Source organism: Phocoena sinus, chromosome X (assembly GCF_008692025.1).
Source record: "Phocoena sinus isolate mPhoSin1 chromosome X, mPhoSin1.pri, whole genome shotgun sequence".
NCBI lineage: Eukaryota > Metazoa > Chordata > Mammalia > Artiodactyla > Phocoenidae > Phocoena > Phocoena sinus.
The window spans coordinates 42738358-42761997 of NC_045784.1; the positions used below are offsets into that span (position 1 = coordinate 42738358).

Here is a 23640-nt window from a genome sequence, read left to right on the forward strand (position 1 = left end):
GTATTGCTATAAACTTCCCTCTTAGAACTGCTTTTGCTGCATCCCATAGGTTTTGGGTCATCGTGTCTCCATTGTCATTTGTTTCTAGCTAGTTTTTTATTTCCTCTTTGATTTCTTCAGTGATCCCTTCGTTAGTAAGTAGTGTATTGTTTAGCCTCCATGTGTTTGTATTTTTTACAGTTGTTTTCCTGTAATTGATATCTAGTCTCAGCGTTGTGGTCGGAAAAGAAACTTGATACAATTTCAATTTTCTTACATTTACCAAGGCTTGGTTTGTGACCCAAGATATGATCTATCCTGGAGAATGTTCCATGAGCACTTGAGAAAAATGTGTATTCTGTTGTTTTTGGATGGAGTGTCCCATAAATATCAATTAAGTCCATCTTCTTTAATGTATCATTTAAAGCTTGTGTTTCCTTATTTATTTTGATTTTGGATGATCTGTCCATTGGTGAAAGTGGAGTGTTAAAGTCCCCTACTATGAACGTCTTACTGTCAATTTCCCCTTTAATGGCTGTTAGTATTTGCCTTATGTATTGTGGTGCTCCTATGTTGGGTGCATAAATATTTACAATTGTTTTATCTTCTTCTTGGATCGATCCCTTGATCATTATGTAGTGTCCTTCTTTGTCTCTTGTAATAGTCTTTATTTTAAAGTCTATTTTGTCTGATATGAGAATAGCTACTCCCGCATTGTTTTGGTTTCCATTTGCATGGAATATCTTTTTCCATCCCCTTACTTTCAGTCTGTATGTGTCTCTAGGTCTGAAGTGAGTCTCTTGTAGACAGCATATATATGGATCTTGTTTTTGTATCCATTCAGCCAATCTGTGTCTTTTCGTGGGAGCATTTAGTGCATTTACATTTAAGGTAATTATCGATATGTATTTTCCTCTTCCCCTTTTCTAAATTGTTTTGGGTTAGTTATTGTAGGTCTTTTCCTTCTCTTGTGTTTCTTGCCTAGAGAAGTTCCTTTAGCATTTGTTGTAAAGCTGGTTTGGTGGTGCTAAACTCTCTCAGCTTTTGCTTGTCTGTAAAGGTTTTAATTTCTCCATCAAATCTGAATGAGATCCTTGCTGAGTAGAGCAATCTTGGTTGCAGGTTTTTCTCCTTCATCACTTTAAATATGTCCTGCCACTCCCTTGTGGCTTGCAGAGTTTCTGCTGAAAGGTCAGCTGTTAACCTTATGGGGATTCCCTTGTGTGTTATGTGTTGTTTTTCCCTTGCTGCTTTTAATATGCTTTCTTTGTATTTAATTTTTGACAGTTTGATTAATATGTGTCTTGGCATATTTCTCCTTGGATTTATCCTGTATGGGACTCTCTGTGCTTCCTGGACTTGATTAACTGTTTCCTTTCCCATATTAGGGAATTTTTCAACTATAATCTCTTCAAATATTTTCTCAGTCCCTTTCTTTTTCTCTTCTTCTTCTGGAACCCCTATAATTCGAATGTTGGTGCATTTAATTTTGTCCCAGAGGTCTCTGAGAGTGTCCTCAGTTCTTTTCATTCTTTTTACTTTATTATTTTCTGCAGTAGTTATTTCCACTATTTTATCTTCCAGGTCACTTATCCGGCCTGCCTCAGTTATTCTGCTATTGATCCCATCTAGAGTATTTTTCATCTCATTTATTGTGTTGTTCATCATTGTCTGTGTCATCTTTAGTTCTTCTAGGTCCTTGTTAAATGTCTCTTGCATTTTGTCTATTCTATTTCCAAGCTTTTGTATCATCTTTACTATCATTATTCTGAATTGTTTTTCAGGTAGACTGCCTATTTCCTCTTCATCTGTTAGATCTGGTGGGTTTTTATCTTGCTCCTTCATCTGCTGTGTGTTTTTCTGTCTTCTCATTTTGCTTATCTTACTGTGTTTGGGGTCTCCTTTTTGCAGGCTGCAGGTTCGTAGTTCCCCTTGTTTTTGATGTGTGTCCCATGTGGCTAAGATTGGTTCAGTGGGTTGTGTAGGCTTCCTGGTGGAGGGGACTAGTGCCTGTGTTCTGGTGGATGAGGCTGGATCTTGTCTCTCTGGTGGGCAGGTCCACGTCTGTTGGTGTGTTTTGTGGTGTCTGTGGCCTTATTGTGATTTTAGGCAGCCTCTCTGCTAATGGGTGGGGTTGTGTTCCTGTTTTACTAGTTTTTTGGCATAGGGTTTCCAGCACTGTAGCTTGCTGGTCGTTGAGTGAAGCTGGGTGCTGGCATTGAAATGGAGATCTCTGGGAGATTTTCGCCATTTGATATTATGCTGACCTGGGAGGTCTCTTGTTGACCAGTGTCCTGAAGTTGGCTCTCCCACCTCAGAGGCACAGCACTGACTCCTGGCTGCAGCCCCATGAGCCTTTTATCCACACGGCTCAGTGTAAAAGGGAGAAAAAGTAGAGAGAATGAATTAGTAGAAGTAGGTAGAAAGAAAGAAAGAAAGAAAGAAATGAAGAAAGGAAGGAAGGAAGAAGAAAAGAAGGAAAGAAAGAAGAAAAGGAAAGAAGGAAAGAAAGAAAGAAAGGTGGGAGGGAGGGAGGGACGGTGGGGGGAAGGAAGGAAGGAAGGAAGGAAGGAGGTAAGGAAGGAAAAAAGAAAGAAAGAAGATAAAGTAAAATAAAATAAAGTAAAATATAATAAAGTTATTAACTTAAAAATAATTATTAAGAAAATAATTTTTTTAAAAATGGACGTATAGAACCTTTGGACAAATGGTGGAAGCAAAGCTATACAGACAAAATCTCATACAAAAGTATACACATACACACTCACAAAAAGAGGAAAAGGGGAAAAAAATCATAAATCTTGCTCTCAAAGTCCACCTCCTCAATTTGGGGTGATTCGTTGTCTAAAGGAGGGAGGGAGGGAGGGAGGGCGGGAAGGAAGGAAGGAAGGAAGGAAGGAAGGAGAAAGAAAGCAAGATAAAGTAAAATAAAGTTATTAAAATTAAAATTATTAAGAAAAAAATTTTTTTAAAAAACGGACAAATAGAACCCTAGGAAAAATGGTGGAAGCAAAGCTATACAGACAAAATCTCACACAGAAGCATACACATACACACTCACAAAAAGAGGAAAAGGGGAAAAAAATCATAAATCTTGCTCTCAAAGTCCACCTCCTCAATTTGGGGTGATTCGTTGTCTAAAGGAGGGAGGGAGGGAGGGAGGGCGGGAAGGAAGGAAGGAAGGAAGGAAGGAAGGAGAAAGAAAGCAAGATAAAGTAAAATAAAGTTATTAAAATTAAAATTATTAAGAAAAAAATTTTTTTAAAAAACGGATGAATAGAACCCTAGGAAAAATGGTGGAAGCAAAGCTATACAGACAAAATCTCACACAGAAGCATACACATACACACTCACAAAAAGAGGAAAAGGGGGGCTTCCCTGGTGGCGCAGTGGTTGGGAGTCCGCCTGCCGATGCAGAGGACGTGGGTTCGTGCCCCGGTCTGGGAGGATCCCACATGCCGCAGAGCGGCTGGGCCCGTGAGCCATGGCCGCTGGGCCTGCGCGTCGGGAGCCTGTGCTCCGCAATGGGAGAGGCCACGGCAGTGAGAGGCCCGCATAACACAAAAAAAAAAAAAAAAAAAGAGGAAAAGGGGAAAAAAATCATAAATCTTGCTCTCAAAGTCCACCTCCTTAATTTGGGATGATTTGTTGTCTATTCATGTATTCCACAGATGCAGGGTACATCAAGTTGATTGTGGAGCTTTAATGCGCTGCTGCTGAGGCTACTGGGAGAGATTTCCCTTTCTCTTCTTTGTTCTCACAGCTCCCAGGAGCTCAGCTTTGGATTTGGCCCCGCCTCTGTGTGTAGGTCGCTGGAGGGCGTCTGTTTTTCGCTCAGACAGGACGGGGTTAAAGGAGCCGCTGATTCGGGAGCTCTGGCTCACTCAGGCCGGGGGGAGGGAGCGGCACGGAGTGCGGGGCGAGCCTGCGGCGGCAGAGGCTGGCCTGACGTTGCACCAGCCTGAGGCACGCCGTGTGTTCTCCCGGGGAAGTTGTCCCTGGATCCCGGGAACCTAGCAGTGGCAGGCTGCACAGGCTCCCCGGGAAGGCGCATGTGGGTAGTAACCTGTGCTCACACACAGGCTTCTTGGTGGCAGCAGCAGCAGCCTTAGCATGTCCTGCCAGTCTCTGGGTCCGCGCTTTTAGCCACGCCTTGCGCCAGTCTCTGGAGCTCCTTTAAGCAGTGTTCTCAATCCCCTCTCCTCGTGCACCAGGAAACAAAGAGGGAAGAAAAAGTCTCTTGCCTCGTCGGCAGCTCCAGACCTTTTCCCGGACTCCCTCCCGGCTAGCTGTGGTGCACTAACCCCTTCAGGCTGTGTTCACGCCACCAACCCCAGTCCTCTCTCTGCGCTCCAACCACAGTCCGAGCCTCAGCTCGCAATCCCGCCCACCCCAGTGGGTGAGCCGGTAGGCACCGATCCTCTGTGCGGGAATCTCCCCGCTTTGCGCTCTGCACACCTGTTGCTGCGCTCTCCTCCACGGCTCCGAAGCTCCCCCACTCCACCACCTGCAGTCTCCACCCGCGAAGGGTCTTCTAGTGTGTGGAAACCTTTCCTCCTTCACAGCTCCCTCCCACTGGGGCAGGTCCTGTCCCTATTCTTTGGTGTCTGTTTATTCTTTTTACTTTTGCCCTACCCAGGTACGTGGGGAGTTTCTTGCCTTTTGGGAGGTCTGAGGTCTTCTGCCAGCGTTCAGTAGGTGTTCTGTAGGAGTTGTTCCACGTGTAGATGTATTTCTGGTGTATCTGTGGGGAGGAAGGTGATCTCCGCGTCTTACTCTTCTACCATCTCCCCTCCTGTCCCGAGTTAATTTTTTTATATGGTGTTACGTAGGGATCCAACTTCATTCTTTCCCATGTGGATATTCAGTTTTCCCAGCACCATTTGTTGAAATGGCTGTTTTTCCCCCACTGAATGGTCTTGATAGCCTTCTCAAAAATCATTTGATCATATATACAAGGGTTTATTTCTGGATTCTCTGTTCTGTTCCATTGGCTTATATGTTTGTCTTTATGCCAGTACCATATTGTTTTGATTACTGTACCTTTGTAGTAAGACTGAAATCAGGAAATGTGAGTCATCCAGTTTTGTTCTTCTTTTTCAAGATTGTTTTGGCTATTCAAGGTCCCTTGAGATTCTATATGAATTTTAGGATTTTTTTGTGTGAAAAAAAATTGGGATTTTGATAAGGATTGCATTGAATCTAGATCAATATTGACATCTTAACTATGTTTTCTAATCTATGAACATGGGTTATTTATCCATTTATTTATGTCTTTATTTTCTTTCAGAAATGTTTTGTAGTTTTCATTGTACAAGTCTTTTAACTTCCTTGGTTAAGTTAATTCCTAAATATTTTTATTCCTTTTGATATTATAAATGCAATTGGTTTTTAAATTTCCGTTTTGGATTGTTCATTGTTAGTGCATACAAATGCAACTGATTTTTGTGTGCTGACCTTATGTCTTGCTACTTTGCTGAATTTGTATATTAGTTCTAACAGGGTTTTTTTTTGCAGTGTCTCTATGGAATGTAGGGTTTTCTACATATAAGAGCATATTATCTGTGAACAGAGATCATTTTACTTCTTCTTTTCCAATTTATATGCCTTTTATTTCTTTTCCTTGCCTAATTGCTCTTGTCAGGACTTCCACTATTATGTTGAATAGAAGTAGCAAAGGTGGGCATCCTTGCCTTGTGTCTGATCTTAGAGGAAGTTTTCAGTCTTTTACCACTGAGTATGGTATTTTCTGTGGGTTTTTCATACATCAATCTTACTATGTTGAGGTAGTTTCTTTCAATTCCTAGTTTGTTGATTTTTTTTATCATGAAAGAGTGTTGAATTTTGTCAAATGCTTTTTCTCTATCAATTGAAAGGACCATTTGGCTTTTCGACCTTTCATTTTGTTAAGTTGGTGTATTACATTGTTCAGTTTTCATGTTGAGCCAACCATGCATTCCAGAAATAATGATCGTGTTGTATAATCCTAATATGCTGTTAATTTGGTTTGTTGACTATTTTTGTATCAATGTTCATGAGGGATTTGGGTCTGTGATTGATTTTTTTTTCTTGTAGTGTCTGTCTGGCTTTGGGATCAGCATAAGGCTGGCCTCATAGAATGAATTAGGGAACATTCCCTACTCTTCAATTTTTTTTTGAAAAGCTTCAGAAGGAATGATGTCAGTTTTTCTTTGAATGTTTGGTAGAATTCATTGGGAAAGCTATTAGGCCCAGAGATTTCCATTCTTGGGAGATTTTTGATTACCAATTCAATCTTTTTACTAATTATTGGTCTCTTCAGATTTTCTATTTCTTCATGGTTTAGTCTTGGTAGGCTTTGTTTTTCTAGGAATTTGTCCATTTCATTTAGGTTATCCAATTTGTTGGCATACAATTGCTCAGAGTACTCTCTTTTAATTCTTTTTATTTCTGTAGAATTAGTAGTAACGTACTCACTTTCAGTTTTGATTTTAATAATTTGAATCCTCTGTTTCTTTCTTAGTCCATCTAGCTAAATGTTTATCCATTTTGTTGATCTTTTCAAGAATCAGCTTTGGGTTTTGTTGCTTTTCTATCACTTTTCTATTCTCTATTTCATTTTATCTCTAATCTTTATTATTTCTTTCCTTCTGCTAGCTTTGGATTTAATTTTTTCCTCTTTTACAGGTTCCTTAAGTTGTAAAGTTAGGTGTTGACTTGAGATCTTTCTTGTTTTTTAATGTGTTTATAGCTATAAATTATCCCTTAGCATTGCTTTCACAGTGTCACATAAGCTTTTCGTTTTCTTAATTTTACTTATCTTTGGGCTGTGTTGGGTCTTCGTTGCTGTGCACAGGCTTTCTCTAGTTGTGGCAAGCAAGGGCTACTCTTTGTTGCAGTGCACAGGCTTCTCATTGTGGTGGCTTCTCTTGTTGCAGGGCAGGGGCTCCAGGCACCAGGCTTCAGTAGTTGCAGCATGCGGGCTCAGTAGTTGTGGTATGTGGGCTCTAGGGTGCATGGGCTTCAGTAGTTGTGGTGCATGGGCTCAGTATTTGTGGCTCATGGGCTCTAGAGTGCAGATTCAGTAGTTGTGGTGCATGGGGTTAGTTGCTCCATGGCATGTGGGATCATCCTGGACCAGGGATTGAACCCGTGTCCCCTGCACTGGCAGGCAGATTCTTAACCACTGCACCATTAGGGAAGTCCTCCATTAGCTTTTTTATGTTATGTTTTCTTTTTCATTTGTCACTAAGTATTTCCTAATTTCCCTTGTGATTTCTTTATTGATCCATTGGATGCTTAAAAGTGTGTTGTTTAGCTTCTACAGATTTCTGAAATTTCCCATTTTCTTTCTGTTATTGATCTCTAATTTCATCCCATTGCTTTTATTCTTTTAATATTTTATTTTATTTTTTATACAGCAGGTTCTTATTAGTTATCTATTTTATACATATTAGTGTATATATGTCAATCCCAATCTCCCAATTCATCCCACCACCACCGCCCCCACCCCACTTTCCTCCCTTGGTGTCCATACGTTTGTTCTCTACATCTGTGTCTCTATTTCTGCCTTGTATACCGGTTCACCTGTACCATTTTTCTAGATTCCACATATATACATTAATGTACGATATTTGTTTCTCTCTTTCTGCCTTACTTCACTCTGTATGACAGTCTCTAGATCCATCCACGTCTCTACAAATTACCCAATTTCGTTCCTTTTTATGGCTGAGTAATATTCCATTGTATATAGGTACCACATCTTCTTTACCCATTAGATTGTCGATGGGCATTTAGGTTGCTTCCATGCCCTGGCTATTGTAAATAGTGCTGCAATGAACATTGGGGTGCATGTGTCTTTTTGAATTATGGTTTTCTCTGGGTATATGCTCAGTAGTGGGATTGCTGGACCATATGGTAATTCTATGTTTTGTTTTTTAAGGAACCTCCATACTGTTCTCCACAGCGGCTGTATCAATTTACATTCCCACCAACAGTGCACGAGGGTTCCGTTTTCTCCACACCCTCTCCAGCATTTGTTGCTTGTAGATATTCTGATGATGCCCATTCCCATTGTTTTTAGAAAAGATACTCTGTATGATATCTGACTTTTAGAAAATATTGAGATTTTATCTGTGGCCTAACATGTGGTCTATCGTGGAATATGTCCCATGTACACTTGTGAAGGATGTGTGTTCTGCTGTAGTGGGTAGAGTGTTCTGTATATGTCTGTTAGATCGAGTTTGTTTACTGTGTTGTTCATGTCCTCTGTTGCCTTAGTTATCTCTTGTATGGTTGTTGTATTCATTATTGCGAGTAGAGTGTTGAAGTCTCCACCTATTATTGTAGAACTATCTATTTCTCCATTCAATTCTGTCAATTTTTCTTCATATATTTTGATGGTCTGTTATTAGGTGTGTAAATGTTTATAATTGTTATATATTCTCACTGTTTTGAACTTTTAATTAATATATAATGTCCTTCCTTTTCTCTTGTCAAGAGTTTTTGACTGAAAATTTATTAGTCTGATATTCGTATAGCCATCCCTGCTCTCTTTTGGTTATTATGCATGGAATAACCTTTTACATACTTTCACTTTCAACCTATTAGTGTTCGGGGATCTAAAATGAATTTCTTGTAGACCCCATACAGTTGGATCACTTTTTTGAAAAAAATCCTTTCTGCCAATCTCTATCTTTTGATTGGAGAGTTTAATCCATTTACATTAAAATAATTACTGATAAGGAGGGACTTACTTCCATTTTGACATTTGTTTTCTGTATGTCTTTTAGCTTTCTGTCCCTCCTTCCCTGCAACACTGTCTTCCTTTGTGTTTAGTTGTTGGGGTTGTTTTTTTTTTGGTAATGAAATTTTAAAATTCCTTTCTTATTTCCTTTGGTGTATATTTTATAGCAATTTTCTTTGTGGTTACCATGGCGGTTTCATTTAACAGCCTAACATTATTACACTCTAATTTGAATTTACACCAGCTTAATTTCAGTAACATATACAAATTTCTCCCTTAATAGCCCCATCCCCACCTCTTTCAGTTGTTGATTTCACAAAATTACTTCTTTATACATTGTGTGTTCAAAAACTTAAGCTAATAATTTTTTTAAAATACATTAGCCTGTCAAATTATGTAGACAACAAAATGTGGAGTTACAAACCAAAGTTATAATAATAGTAGCTTCTAGATTAATAATTGCTTTTTTTAATGTAGTAGTCTCTTAAATCATGTAGAAAACAAACAGTGTGGTTATGCACCGTTGTTACAAAAATGCTGCCTTTTATAATTGCCCATGTATTTACCTTTACTGAGATCTTTATTTTTTCATATGGCTTCAAGTTACTCTCTATTGTCCTTTCATTTCAACCTTCAGGACTCTCTCTATCATTTCTTTTTTTTTTAACATCTTTATTGGAGTATAATTGCTTTACAATGGTGTGTTAGTTTCTGCTTTATAAGAAAGTGAATCAGTTATACATATACATATGTTCCCATATCTCTTCCCTCTTGCGTCTCCCTCCTTCCCGCCCTCCCTATCCCACCCCTTTATGTGGTCACAAAGCACCGAGCTGATCTCCCTGTGCTATGCGGCTGCTTCCCCCTAGCTATCTATTTTACGTTTGCTAGTGTATATATGTCCATGCCACTCTCTCACTTTGTGAAGACTATTTCTTAAAATAAACCTTAAAACTTTGGTTTTTATAACATGCAATATATGAATCACCAACAACTGTTGTAGGAACACTGTGCTGGGAGTCATTCACACTCCAGCATTGCCTTAACTGTCTAGTAGAGGAGAGAAACCTGCATCCCATGCAGTGACCCAAAGCAGAATGACAGAGGTGTTGTGAGAAAACTGAACAAGGAGGAGCAAGGGGTTTGGGGAAGGCTTCCCAGTGGGGCAGGCACCTGAGCTTAACCTTGAAAGATAAACAGAAAGTTGACAGGCAAAAGCAGACAAATACAAAACAGACAAGTACAGGCAACTCTCCCCCATCCTTTATAATTCCAAGGTTAAAAAAAGAGGAACAGCACTCACTATTATAACTATTTCCACAAGTGCATTTAGAAGAGAAGCAGGTCACTTGGTTGGAAAGGAAGTAGAGGGAACTTCCCAGATGGTGATGCCAAAGCTGAGTCTTGAAGGGTGAGCAGGACTAAGCAAAAGAGAAGGACAAGCCTGAGCAAAGGCCTGGAATGTGGAAGCCCATGCTGCATTGACAAGAGAGTGACTATCCAGGATGTCCTGAGTGTTTGACACCTGGAGGGCCTGGGAAGAGGATTTGTCTATCACAGGAAAGTGGGGTCCTGTCATAGAGAACTTTGATGGGCACACCATAGAGTGGAGAACTGATTCTGAATACCCTGGGAATCCAGGGAAGATTCCCAAGGAGAATGGTGACATAATTTTTTCATCTGTGGCCCTTTGGGAAGACAACCCTGGAGGCAAAGTGGATTAGCCAGCCACATCTCAGAGGTGGGAGTTCATTATAATGTAAAATAAAGGAAACCTGAACTAGGGCTTTGGAACTGGCGATGAAAGAAATCAGCAGTAAAGAGACAGGAGATATTGGAGAAGTAGGTCTGAAGTCAGAGGTGAAGAGCAAAACGCTGTCCGAGATTCTTTGAATGAGCCACAGTGATGAAAAATAACTCAAAGGGAAGTTAAAAGTTTAGCTGGGACAAAACAAGTAGTGCTTATAAACATTCACAGCCATAGAGAGGTAGTAATGCTTTCTTTAGAGCTCACAGACTGCTTCTTAGTTCAGCTCGAATTTCTCACCCCTTACCCCAATCCCTAAACTGGATTTGATAAAAACTGTAAAGATTTAGTAGGGGATACTGTTGTAATTCATCTTATGACAGGGCCGAAAGTAAGCTCATCACAAGGGATGAATTGTGCCGAAGCACAGCAGTAGAGGGCTGCCACTCGCTCAGGCAAAACAGCGCCGTCTGTCCTGCTGTGATAGCTTTTATTAAAGCGTTATCTACGTTTACATTTTAAGACTTGTTTTCTTAACATTTCAGAAATGCCAAAGCAGCAACCAACGTTTTTATTAATTATACAAGCAATAATTGGCTTTCTTGAAAACATGCCGTGCTTCGTCCTTGAGCACAAAAGCACCACAAAGTTCCCACCATTATTTTGATTATACTGAAGTAGCACAAGGACATTTCCTTGAGTTCCCACCACTCTGATTATATTGAGGACATCTCATGGATCAGTGCCCAAAGCACTGAATGCTTCTTCGCAGGCTCCCGGTTTGCCGGGGCGGGGGTGGCGGGGGGGCTCAAAGCATTCAGGACTGTTCACAGCTCTGGCTTATCCGCCAGTCCCCAGTTTGCTGCGGGGGGGCCTCATGGGTCATGTCTCCTTTCCATGTCCTCAGTTATCCCACTACATTTCCCCCTTTTTGTTTTATAATTTTTGTAGCATCAAGGAGAACACGGCAGCATTACTCTCGGTACTAAACTACATGGAATTATTTTGCAGCTTGTGCAGCATCAAGGAAAACACAGCAGCTTGTTGCGATGGTGCATGGCGGGTAGGTTTCACTAGTCATCAGACTACAATTAAACATATGATTATTATTATAATGAGCATTAGCAATCCTGCAGTAGAAGCTGTTATGGCTATAATACCCATGACAGCTGCAATCAACATTCCTACAAATCTTTTACTTCTTTTTAATGCATCAGCTAAATATTGCAAAACAGCCATAGGAAGAGATTCCTGCCATTCCCTTCCAAGATTGACAGGAAGCCAAAGACCTGTCCGAGCTCGTAAGATATACAAACTTTCAGTAGATATGATAAAAGATATACTAGAGTTAATGCAGGTATACAGAGAGCAATTTTTACCCATTATAATACCTTGAGTCTCATTCCATACAGCTGGTCCCTTTAACAATATATAAGGTAATTTCACACAACTACGAGTATATCGAGTAACATTTTCATGAAAAGTCAAACTATGATTTCCAGATTTGTTAACCATATGTCCTACCCAAGCATTAATCTTTTTCAAAGCTGTCATAAGCTTCCACAAATCCTTTTGGATAGGATATCCATTTAAATGAGGACCAGGAGGAGAAAACCCTCCTGCATGCCATAGTATGGTATCATTAATAGTATTGCTATAAATAGTGTTATCTTCTCTATGCCAGTGTAAATTCTTCAGACCCCTTTTTCCTCGGGCAGAGCCAAAAGGGCTCCAATCAATGACGCTTCCCCAAGAAGTATTAACAAGAACCCAAGCCATTTCTCCTGGGCATCAAGTCCAATGGACCCAATCCGATAATCGGTCCACAAGAGGCACCTGGCATGGAGGCAAGTAAGGTGCGGAAACATTTTCATTAAGAGTGGAATTAGAACTTTTAAAACTATAAGCACTCAAAAGATATAACCCATGATATCTGCTTTCATTTTTGACAGCACTTAACCATGCCTGATAATTCATTTTAAGGCAATGATCTCCCTTTCCCATACAAATAGGAGGTCCATTAACACCCACCGTGTAATTCTCTATTACTTTTTTTCTTCTTCCGGCTTCAAAGGGCCTCTATCATCAAAAGGACCAGGCAACCATCCAGACTCATTTACATATACAAGAATTGGGGCATCCCACCAGGTAACCCCCATATTAAGAGGAGGGTCAGGAATATAAGTCCAATAAGTATGGTTAGTACAATTTATCTCATTGGCTGATATGTTTATTACCTGTGTAGACAACATTGCCAACATAGCCACAAAAGACTGGTTCTAGTGAGAGGTTTACCCTGTGAAATGACAAGATTTTTAGCAGTGCCTGCAAACTTTTTCATTTGCCCCCAGGTCAATGGAGGTGCCTTCTTCTTTCCACCAAGTAGCAGTCTTGGCAAGCGCCTTTCAATCCTGTGGAATTAATATATTTTTGGAAGCATACCTAGACAAAAGACCTTGAACATAATTAGAATGCATCCCATATGCATTAATAGCTTTTTTAGCATTTAAAAAATTTTTACATCATGAGGGTTATACTTAACATTTATATAACCATTTGGAAATTGATCATTAGTAGGCATAGCTTGTCTAATAATAGGGAAAGCAAAAAATGGTTCAGAATATTGCTTTTCTTCCTTATTCATCTCTTCTTCCAACAATAGTCTATTAGATTCAGGTTTTAGAGGAAAGCGAAACTGACGAGAGGCTCCAACAGGATAAGGGGAGGAGCCGAAGGAATAGTAGGACATGGCTCCTGATATGAGGGAGTGGTAGCATTATTTTTATTTTTTTTCAATTTAACCATTAAATTTTTTAACTTTGAAAGTATATCAGAAATCTCATTCTGTTGAGAGAGTGGCATCTCATTTTGTTTGTTAGTCTGTTCCTAACCTTTATCATCATCAGAAAAAGCCCCTTCATCACTGGAATCTGAAAAATCCTCTCCTGTCTCAGACACAAGGGGAGGTGGAGGAAGATCCTCTATAGGAGACTCACGAAACAGAGTACGAAAAGCAGCAGAATGATCGGGAGCAGAACTCGGACGCTGAGGGCGCGCCCCATTTTCACTTTTTGTCTCAGATTGTAATGGTTCCAGGGCAAGGGAAATTAATTTACAAAGAGACCAAACACGGACAGATATAGGGTCTCCATGCTGATGAGCTCTTCTTAAGGCTCGCATAACCTGTTTCCAAACTTTTAAATTCAACTGGTTATGACCAGTAGATTGAAACCAGTAACAATGTTACGTACCAGCGCAAACAATTCATCAAAAGATTCTGGTTTCACCTTCACTCCTGAACTCCGTAATAACTGTTTCAGGAGTCTAATGTATTGAAATTCTACTGAATGAGAATTCCCCATTACAGTTACTCTACTGTTGCCGAAGGTTTCGCTTACTCTGAGCGGACCAATTTCCCCTTCGGTCCCGTGATCACGAGATTACTTACCTTCAAGTCCCTGTTCGGGTGCCAAATGTTGTAGTTTATCTTATGACAGGGCCGAAAGTAAGCTCATCACAAGGGATGAATTGTGCCGAAGCACAGCAGTAGAGGGCTGCCACTCGCTCAGGCAAAACAGCGCCGTCTGTCCTGCTGTGATAGCTTTTATTAAAGCGTTATCTACGTTTACATTTTAAGACTTGTTTTCTTAACATTTCAGAAATGCCAAAGCAGCAACCAACGTTTTTATTAATTATACAAGCAATAATTGGCTTTCTTGAAAACATGCCGTGCTTCGTCCTTGAGCACAAAAGCACCACAAAGTTCCCACCATTATTTTGATTATACTGAAGTAGCACAAGGACATTTCCTTGCGTTCCCACCATTCTGATTATACTGAGGACATCTCATGGATCAGTGCCCAAAGCACTCAATGCTTCTTCGCAGGCTCCCGGTTTGCGGGGTGCGGGGGGGCTCAAAGCATTCAGGACTGTTCACAGCTCTGGCTTATTCGCATGCCCCCGGTTTGCCGGGCGGTGGGGGGGCTCAAAGCAATCAGGACTGTTTGCAGTTCTGGCTTATTCGCCAGCCCCCAGTTTGCGGGGGGGGGGGGCTCATGGGTCACGTCTCCTTTCCATGTCCTCAGTTATTCCACTACAGGATACTCTCTTTAGAGGCTAGGCTCGAACCAGGACAATAGCTTCTTAACAGCAACATCTTAATATTTTTGAACTTTGCTTTTCTACATGATGACTAGTTAGATGCAACTTTAGTGTAAATTACAGCATTTATTTGCTCTTATCTTCAAGGAATAATATGCAGCCAGGTAAATTGCAGTAATTTGCCACTTTGCAACAACACCAGGCAAGGCACCTGATCATCAGTGGCTACTGGACACTCTTGTGTGTCATGTGTAAGCTGGGCACTGCGCAACCAGTAGTGAGCAAGACCAACGTTGTCCCTGCCTTCATTTCTAGTTGAGGAAGATGGGTGTGACAAAACAGGTGTGAGGGGTTCAGACAATGCCTCCATTTACTTCTTAATTTCAAGATTAAAATAAAAGAAACATTCTTGCTATATAATTATGTCCACAAATTCATTCAGAAGAGAGGCTGGTCATCCAGATGGAAAGGAAGCAGAGAGAGCTTCCCAGATGGTGATGCCAAAGCTGAGTCCTGAAAGGTGAGCAGTGTGATTGTAATCTTTCACAATGATAATGTTTTTTTCTATTTTACTTTTGTTTTACTTTTACTAATATATTTTTCTTTATTTCCATTTTACATCATTTTAATCATGTATTATATAAGATTGGAGTTTTTACATGTTCATGGTGAATCAAATCATTATAGAATGACCCTTTGAACCCCAATTAATACTTTTTGTCTTAGTATTTTTAGTCTGATATTAATATAATTGACCTTGCTTTATTTTGATTAGCATGTACCTGACAAATTTCCTTCCATCCTTTTATTTCAAACGTTTCTGTATCCTTATGATTTGCCAGGTTTGGCATAAACAGCATATGGCTAGACTTGTTAATTTTCATCCAAAATGACAATCTCTGACTTTAACTGGAGAGTTTACCCCATTAACAATTTTTTATTACTGATTATGTAATAAAGTATAAATTTCAAATATGAACTTATTACTACCTTCTTACATTTTTCTTTCTATTTTTCCTGCCTTTCCATAAATCTTTTTCTACTTTCTCGACTTCTAAAAGCTGATTTACTTGTTTTTCTTTGTTTTTCTCATTGCCTACCTCATGATTTAAATAGCAGATAGTAAAATGGTACTAATATGAAATTATTCAAAATAATTGGAAATGATAAAGGGATCAGTTTTCCTGCCACATACAATAATGCGGTGAAGATCCTCTGATGTGTGAAGCAGTGAGGCGCTGGTGTCAAAAGAAACAAGTGTATCCTTCATGGCGCACAGAACAGCGTGCACGTAACTATGGTTTCTCTGTAACCATTTGTTTCAAACTTTGGGCTGTACAGCAGCTCCGTTATTAAGGGTCTGGAGCAAGTGCAAACACTTCGGGAAGGGGTGGCGCTAAGATCTATATCGGACCGGAAGTCGCTTTGCTGCCGTTTTTACCTCAGCTGCCTTGAAGCCCTCCTCCGTGTAGCGCCTTCCGGGCGCCGAGGTATCTTGTGAGGGCATTGAAGACGGAGGGGCGGGTGACGGGGTCGTCCAAGGGGATTTGGGGGTTGATAACGGGTGTCTTTGGAGTCAGTATGGGGACTTGTTCGAATTTGAGTTGAGCGCTCAGATCATTATTTTCTGTCTTCTTATATTGTCAGCTGAGACCACAGATGGGTATGTATTGTTTTCGTTTTCGTTAAGCTCTAAGTATTTTCTAATTTCCGTTATTATTTTTTTTACCAAGAGTTTAGAAATGCCTTTTCAATTTTCAAAAGTTAAGGCTTTTGTTTCTAACGCAACTTATCTGTGCCCTGTGTGATGCTTATTCATTGGAAAGTGTTCAGACTTCCTTTAAGACTAAGGCCAGGGTGAGTTTTTATTAATATTGCATCTGTAGCTCGAAACTAGTATGTGTTCTCTGGTTGATAACTGTCTTAACCAAAACGTGTGTATTCTTTGTGTGTGTGCTTGCTCTTTTAATCTTTGAGAGTAATGATTTGCGTGTGTGTGCAAATGCACACAAACATTTAAAAACATTTGTATATTTATATATTTTAGTAGGCGTTACTGGGTTCAGGTAGGAGTAGTTTTCAGAATAAAGACTGTCAAATTATTCTAGGTGAGTGAGTCAGGGCAGACAGCGCAGTGTGGCACGTGCAAGTGGGGGAGGGGGCAGGGCTTGGCATGGCTCAGCACGTGAGAGGTAAGGCAGAACAGAGTACGTACAGGAAGTGGGGAGGGGTATATGAGGCTGAGAGTCTGGGAGGCGGGCAGGGCCTGGCAGCGCATGGGACCCACAGGGCTGGGAGCCTTAAGGCAAGACAGAGTGTGTCCAAGAAGGCAGAGTCAGGCATGTGGAGCCTGGAGAGACTAGGCAGAGTGGGCGGGACAGAAAGGTGGGCGGAGCATGTCTGAGGGGCTGGGCCGGCTGGGCAGAGGAGGCTTGTCTGGGACCATGGTGTAGGGCAAGCAGGGTAGCAGGTGTGTCCTGGAGGGTGGACAAGGCAGGCTGAGCCCTCTAAGTGTAAGGAGGTGGAGTCTAGCTTTTCTGGGTGGATATGCAGGGCCTTATGAATTCGACTGGGCAAGATGCAGCCAGATGGACTAGCCAAGTGTGTCTGGATAAGGTGGGCAAGCAGGGCCAGGTGGTGCCAGTCATTCCCAGGCAGGCAAGACCTAGTGTATCCAGGCAGGTGCTGTGGGCCCCAGCCACAGTGGCCAGAGGGTGAGGCCAGGAGTGTTGGGGCAGGGTGAGCCCATCCCCACCCACTTAGTGCTGACCCAGAGGCCTCCTTCCATCAGCACAGGAGCGCTACTTATAATCCCTGGTCTCTGGTGAATCTAGGACACAGGGTGGTTGGGGGAATGGAGCTGGTGCGAGGGTCTGCCCGTCAGTTCTTAACTGGGATACTCTCAGAGACTTTGCCATAGTCCCCCTGACAACTGCTCACTCGATCACACCTGCCTCAACTACAGAAGTCTGAGCTGTCCCAGAAGTACCAGGTGGGGGCAATGCCATCGGCAGTAAAGGAGGCCATACACCAGCTGTTGTCTGAAAAGGACCTGCCTCAGTACTGAAGCTTATACCAGGACTTTTATATACGAGATTCTTGACAGTCAAAGCCTGATGAGTGTATGGCAGGGCCCCTGCGTGGAAGGATAAGGACATTGAAGGCAGGGAGGCTCAGCAATGAAGAGAGAGGAGGCACGGAGTGTCCAGCGATCATTTAAGAAACAAATTGGGGAGACCTGTCAGCATTTTTCTAGCCTACAGCCCTGGATGAATGACACTGAGGACTTCCCATTCCTAGATTCTGCACTGCAGAAGCAGGCAATGGATACGAAGAAAAGGAAGAATTTGAAGAAAAAAGTGGAGTGGAAGGTGACAGAAATGGTGGAATGGGGGGCATGGAGGCAGAGGTTGGGGGCAGAATGCAAGGTAGTAGTACAGGGTTAGGGGGCTGACACTGATTCCCCTGCCCCTGCTTTGACCACTCTTGTCTCACAGAAGGAGAAGCAGCAGAAGCTCATGGAAAAGTCAGAAGACCCAGAGCAGTCAGATGCCGAGCACCCAGCCTCACTGCGGCAGTGCCTGGGACCTGGCTGTGTGCACCCCACCCGGCCAGGCTCCAAGTACTGCTCGGACGACTGTGGCATGAAGCTGGCAGCTGAGTGAGTGCACCTGGAGGTTAAGCAACAGGGAATAAAGTAGGGCATGATCTATGCCAGCTGTAAGTCCATCTACCCCGCTACCTATGTATCCTCCACCACTCGTCCACTCACCCACCTGTCCATCCACCCTTACATCCACCAACCCGCTGAACCACCCATCCACATTCTATCCACCAACCCACTCATTCACCCTCAACAGTGACTTACCCACCCAGCTGTCTAGCCATCCACCCAACCATCCACCATCCAAGCACGCATTCACCAACATTCACTCATCTACCATTCATTATCCTAAACATCCACCATTCGGTCACTCATCCATTTCTTCTTATTTTGATGCCCCCACATACGCATTCCATTCTTGCTGTCTCCCCTTCCAGCCGCATCTATGCGATCCTGCCCAAGCGCATCCAGCAGTGGCAGAAGAGCCCTTGCGTTGCTGAGGAGCATGGCAAGAAAATGCTCGAGCGCATCCACCGTGAACAGCAGGACACCCACACCCGCCTGAAGGACATAGAGTGCCATTTCCATGAACTTGAGGCCATCATTCAGCGTGGCAAGCAGCAGCCTGTGTGCAAAGATGAAGAGGTGAGTGGGAATGCGTGGGGTGGAGCAGAAAGGTGCCTGATATCTTGCCCTGCCGTCCCCACCCTGCACTGCTTTACTGGCCCTTCTACTGTCCTATGCAGAGTGACAAACGTGGCAGGAACAGCATCAACCTGCAGATCTTCTGTGTCTCCTGCGGGCAACCCATCAAAATGCAGGTTGCCCTGCGCCACATGGAGCACTGCTTCGCCAAGGTTGGAGCATTGGCTGGGGGAAGATGGGGCAAGGATGTTTTTGGCTGGGTGGGGTCCATGAGGAGGGGGGCAGGTTTGGTGCCCGGGTATTTGTTGTAGAAGAGAATACAACACACATCCATGGCTCTACCCATTTGTGCTTTTCTTCCATCCCCAGTAAAGGGGCCAAGATTTGGGCATCAGCCACTGGTGAGGGGGGGACATGGCTGAGCAGACAGGAGCGTAGGGTCCACAGCGAGCAAATGTGTTGTTTGGGGCTTTTTCATGGGAGGTCACGCAGTGTGTGTCTATCGTTCCTCCCATTTGTACTCTTTTTTCCCCAGTATGAGCGCAAATCGCCCTTCACGTCCATGTACCCCACTCGCATTGAGGGGTGAGTGTGAGTGCTACTCAGGGTCAAAGGCACGATGTGGACGAGGTCAGGAGCAGGGTGGGCAAGATCAAGGGCAGGATGTGGGTAGGCTCAGAGACAGAGGTGGGCAGATTAGCGGCAGGGTGTAGGTGGGGTTGGGGACAAAGTGTGGGCAGGGTTCAGGGTGGGACCACCCTCCTCCTGACCCTTAGCACCTCACTTTCACCTGTCCCCAGAGCCACAAGGCTCTTCTGTGATGTTTACGACCCATGGAGTAAGAGCTACTGTAAGCGACTCCAGGTGCTATGCCCTGAGCACTCGAAGGACCCCAAGGTGAGACTTTTCTTTCTCTACCTCATCGCCCTCCATTCCTCCCCTTCTCCCTACCTGACCACCTTCCTCTCGTCCTCCAGTGCTTGATTGCCTCCTATTCCTTCTTCCTTCTGCGTGACTGCCTTCTTACCTCCTGACCAATCCCTATGTATCCCCTCCTCCTTTCCTGACCTCCCCTACATCCCCCTCCTCACTGCCCAATCACTTTCTAGTTTTACTTTTCTCTCTGCCTGTTTATTTATTCATAATCTCCTTGCCTGACCCCGCAGGCCAACATTTCTCTCTCCCTCTGCCTGACCAGCCTCCGTTCCTCTGCTCCTCACTGCACAACCATTCCCCATTCTTCCCTTCTCCTTGCTTGCTCATCTCCCTTCTTTTCCTAGCCCCTGCCTGACCACCCCACAATCCCCCCTCTCTCCCTGCATGGTTACCCTCAATTCCTCTCTTCTCACTTGCTGACTTCCTTCCATTCTTATTCTCCCTGCCTCACTTCCCCAATCGCCTTCTCACTGCTTGTCATCTCCTAAATCCCTTCTTCTTCCCTGTTTGATCAGTCCCCATCCCTTTCACCCTCCCAGCCTTATTCCTCACCTCCCCCATGCTTTACCAACCCTCATTCATCTACTTCTCCCTGTCAGACCTCCCCTCCATCCTTCCTCTCCTTCCTGTTTGATCTCTTTCTGTTCTTCCGTCCTTCCTGCCTGATCACCTCCATTCCTACATCCCTGCTTAACTTCTTCCTCCATTCTCCATGATTGATCATCCCCCTTTGGCCCCCTCTTCTTTACCTAATCACTGAATTCCTCTCTTCGCCCCTGCTAGGTCACCACTCCGCATTCCTCTCCTTCCTGCCTGCCTGCCCTCTCTTCCCCTCTTCCTTGCATCCTGCCTGCCTGATCACCCTCCATTTGCCACCCTTCACGTACCTCATCATCTTTCATTCTTCCCCCAGGTACTGGATGAAGAAGTGTGCGGTTGCCCACTAGTGAAAAACGTCTTTGAGCCCACCGATAATTTCTGTTGCCTCCCCAAACGCTTGTGCAGTCACCACTACTGCTGGGAGAAGCTGAGACGTGCCGAGGTGGACCTAGAGCGCGTGCGCATGGTACGTACGTTACATGGTACGTTACATGGTATGCCCCTTAGGGGCTGAGAGGCGGGATGGAATCCTAGAAGCCCCTTCTCATGCTTGCCCCCCACAGTTGCTCAAGCTGGAAGAGCTGGTTGAGCAGGAGCACAAGGTGCGCACAGCCATGAAGAATCGGGCAGGGCTGCTGGCCCTGATGCTTCATCAGACAATCCAGCATGACCCGCTCACCACTGACCTACGCTCCAGAGTAGACAGCTGAGCTCTGCTCAGCTGAGGTCCTGTACTCAACACCCTGTGCAAGGGAGACACTCTACGAATTCCTCACACACCTGTTGCTCTAATATATTTCTCAGGGCATCTCAGAGTTTCTCTGTGCTTCTCTGCTCCCCATTTAGTCTCCTGTCTCGGTCTACGCCTCCTTGAGGTGGGGTGGTCCTCAAAATCCCCCTCTTTCTGTCCGTTCCTGTATCCCCTGTCTCTTTCTTTCCTGAATCTGGGTGCGGTCAGGAGATCTGCCCTGCCCTCATCTCCCACCATCCTGAGTTTTGTTTAAAAACTTTAGAACAAGAGATTTTAATATCCTCTGGTGGCCCCTAAGCCGTTCTCTCTGGCCACAAACCCAATTCCGAACCTCCAGTGGTGGTGGGTGACAGTGCAGCTTTACTTGCGGGGTGGGCTACAGTGCACATTTGGGGGTGCCTGTGATGCCCACTGTGCTCGGTGCATCCTCTTCTGTCAACGGAGATGTGATCTTATGAAGGGAATGCCAGTGACTCTTGTTCTCCTAAGTCCCCCATCCCAGTCCATCAAATATGTAGTTGGCACCTGATTAGTGTACCTTGACCAACTTCTGTATAATTGTTAATATTCCCCAGGCCAGAGGTGCTGGGGAAACGTTGCAATGGAGGGAATCGGTGAGTGTGGGATAGTCCTCCTTGGTGATTCCACTTTGGGACACTGAGGAGAGTCCAGGGTGTCATAGCAATTATGTCCCTGCCCCCACCCACCTTGGTCCACCCTTTACCATACCATGAGGTCCCAGCCTTTTCTGTCAGCCTTGGCCCCTGCCAGTCGAGTCCTGGTCTATCTGTCTCCCCCGCAAACCTGCCCATCCTGTCCTGTCCTCCTCCTCCCACTACCCTGCTCTGGGTCTGCCCTTTCCAGCTGGCTCTGCCCATTTCAAGCCTATAGGGTTGCCGGAAGAGGACTGGGACCTCTGCCACATCTGCCTTTGCCAGCCCCAGCCAGGCCTCCTGTGCCAGTAGAGGTGTGTCAAGCAGTGCTGCCTGTGGGTACTGGTATGTCTCAAATGATGGACTTGAACTACTCTTCCTATTCTTTTTATATTCACGGGCCCCTTAGGGATATTTTCATTAATTTTCACTGTTATACTTTTCCCCGGGGACTCACATATTTCACCTAAATGTTTAAGTATGTTGCTCTAGACTTAAACCTCATATTCCACGATAACTAGTATATTAGTTCTCTAATGCACTACGTATCTGGTGCAATATCTCCTTTTTTATTACTAGTATTGTACTTTTTTTCTTTTAAACTTCATCAGATTTTCCAGGAGCTAAGCCATATAGTCAATTATTAGAAAGGCTTACCCTTTTGTTTTATTTATACTCCCTAAATTTATATTTATGTACTTTACTTAAGCTTTATGTACTTAAGCTTTTATTAACTGCCACCTTGATTTTTTTGTTTTGTGTTTCATTTTTCTATGTGTTTGCTTCATTTTGTTCTTTTTCTACCTTCTTGAGTCAAATTCCTAACGATTATTTTTTGGTTTCCCAGGCTTTTTTTTAATAGTAAAGGATTTGAGACTATACACTTTTTTCTAAATGTAGCTGTGTCTCATAAACTCTGGTATGAAAGGTGCAACTTCAGAATTGATTTCTCGCTTTGATCCTAGCTATTGAGGAACGTTTCTTAGTTTCTAACTGGTTAAAGTAGTTTGGTTATCTTTTCTTTCTTTTTTTGTAATTATGGTTTTACTGTGATCAGAGAATGTAGCCTGTTGGATCTGAACTTGTAAACATTACTCAAGATTTTCTCTGTGGGCCAGATTACTCAACTGAATTTTGTAAAACTTTCATGGATATAAGAGAAGAAACTATATTCTCGGTTAGGTACAGATTACTCATTAGGACTTTTCAATCTAGTTTGAGGATTAACATTTCTTTACTCTGATTTTTTGTCTTTTTGTCTACTCCGTCTGTTATATTATCAAAAGAGAGAATAAATGTTATATTTTAAAACAAATTTCTCCTTATAGTTCTGTTTTTGGCAGGGGGTGGGGGGATCCTAAAATATATATCTTTGGCCATTTTTCACAATGCCACTATGTGTTTTCTTTGTTTTGCTTGTTGAGTCCTTTTGACCTTGAATTTACTTTGGTAAGTACATCATCACTGCTGCTTTTATTTTGCTGCCACTAATCTGGTGTGTCTTTGCCTAAACCTTTATTTTGCATTTTCCTCTTTGTTTAAGATATACTTCTTTTAACTGCATATAAGAGTATTTTTTGCTCTAATCCCACATTTGTGTCTTGAGATTCAGTCCATTTAAATTTGTATAATGATGATAACCTTATTTTTTTGTATTATATTATGCTTACTATCAATTTTACTACTTCCTAAATATAACTTTCATTCTTTTCTCCTTCCTAACACCTTTATGACATTTCTGTTCAGTTTTCTCCCCCCCCATACCTCATTAGTTTGGTAACTTTTATGTTTACTAATTGTCTGGTTATATATTTGGTTCTCTCTAACAGGCATGATTTATCTTTTTTCTGTTATTTGATCAGAATATAATTAACCTTTCTTGGTAGAGAAAGATACTCT

The 23640-nt window shown here is 42.9% G+C and overlaps 1 protein-coding gene across 1 annotated transcript in view; it reads left to right on the forward strand.

Annotated features, from left to right (window-relative positions):
* The window catches only part of LOC116747070 (CXXC-type zinc finger protein 1-like), a 28468-nt gene extending 7421 nt beyond the window's left edge, over positions 1 to 21047 (forward strand). The window contains exons 3-11 of the mRNA XM_032618897.1: positions 16025 to 16215; positions 17809 to 17923; positions 18050 to 18213; positions 18594 to 18801; positions 18903 to 19013; positions 19337 to 19386; positions 19602 to 19698; positions 20651 to 20803; positions 20901 to 21047. Of these exons, the coding sequence (XP_032474788.1) occupies positions 16025 to 16215; positions 17809 to 17923; positions 18050 to 18213; positions 18594 to 18801; positions 18903 to 19013; positions 19337 to 19386; positions 19602 to 19698; positions 20651 to 20803; positions 20901 to 21047 (1236 nt within the window). The remainder of the gene's footprint in view (positions 1 to 16024; positions 16216 to 17808; positions 17924 to 18049; positions 18214 to 18593; positions 18802 to 18902; positions 19014 to 19336; positions 19387 to 19601; positions 19699 to 20650; positions 20804 to 20900) is intronic.
* Positions 21048 to 23640: the final 2593 nt, after the last annotated feature.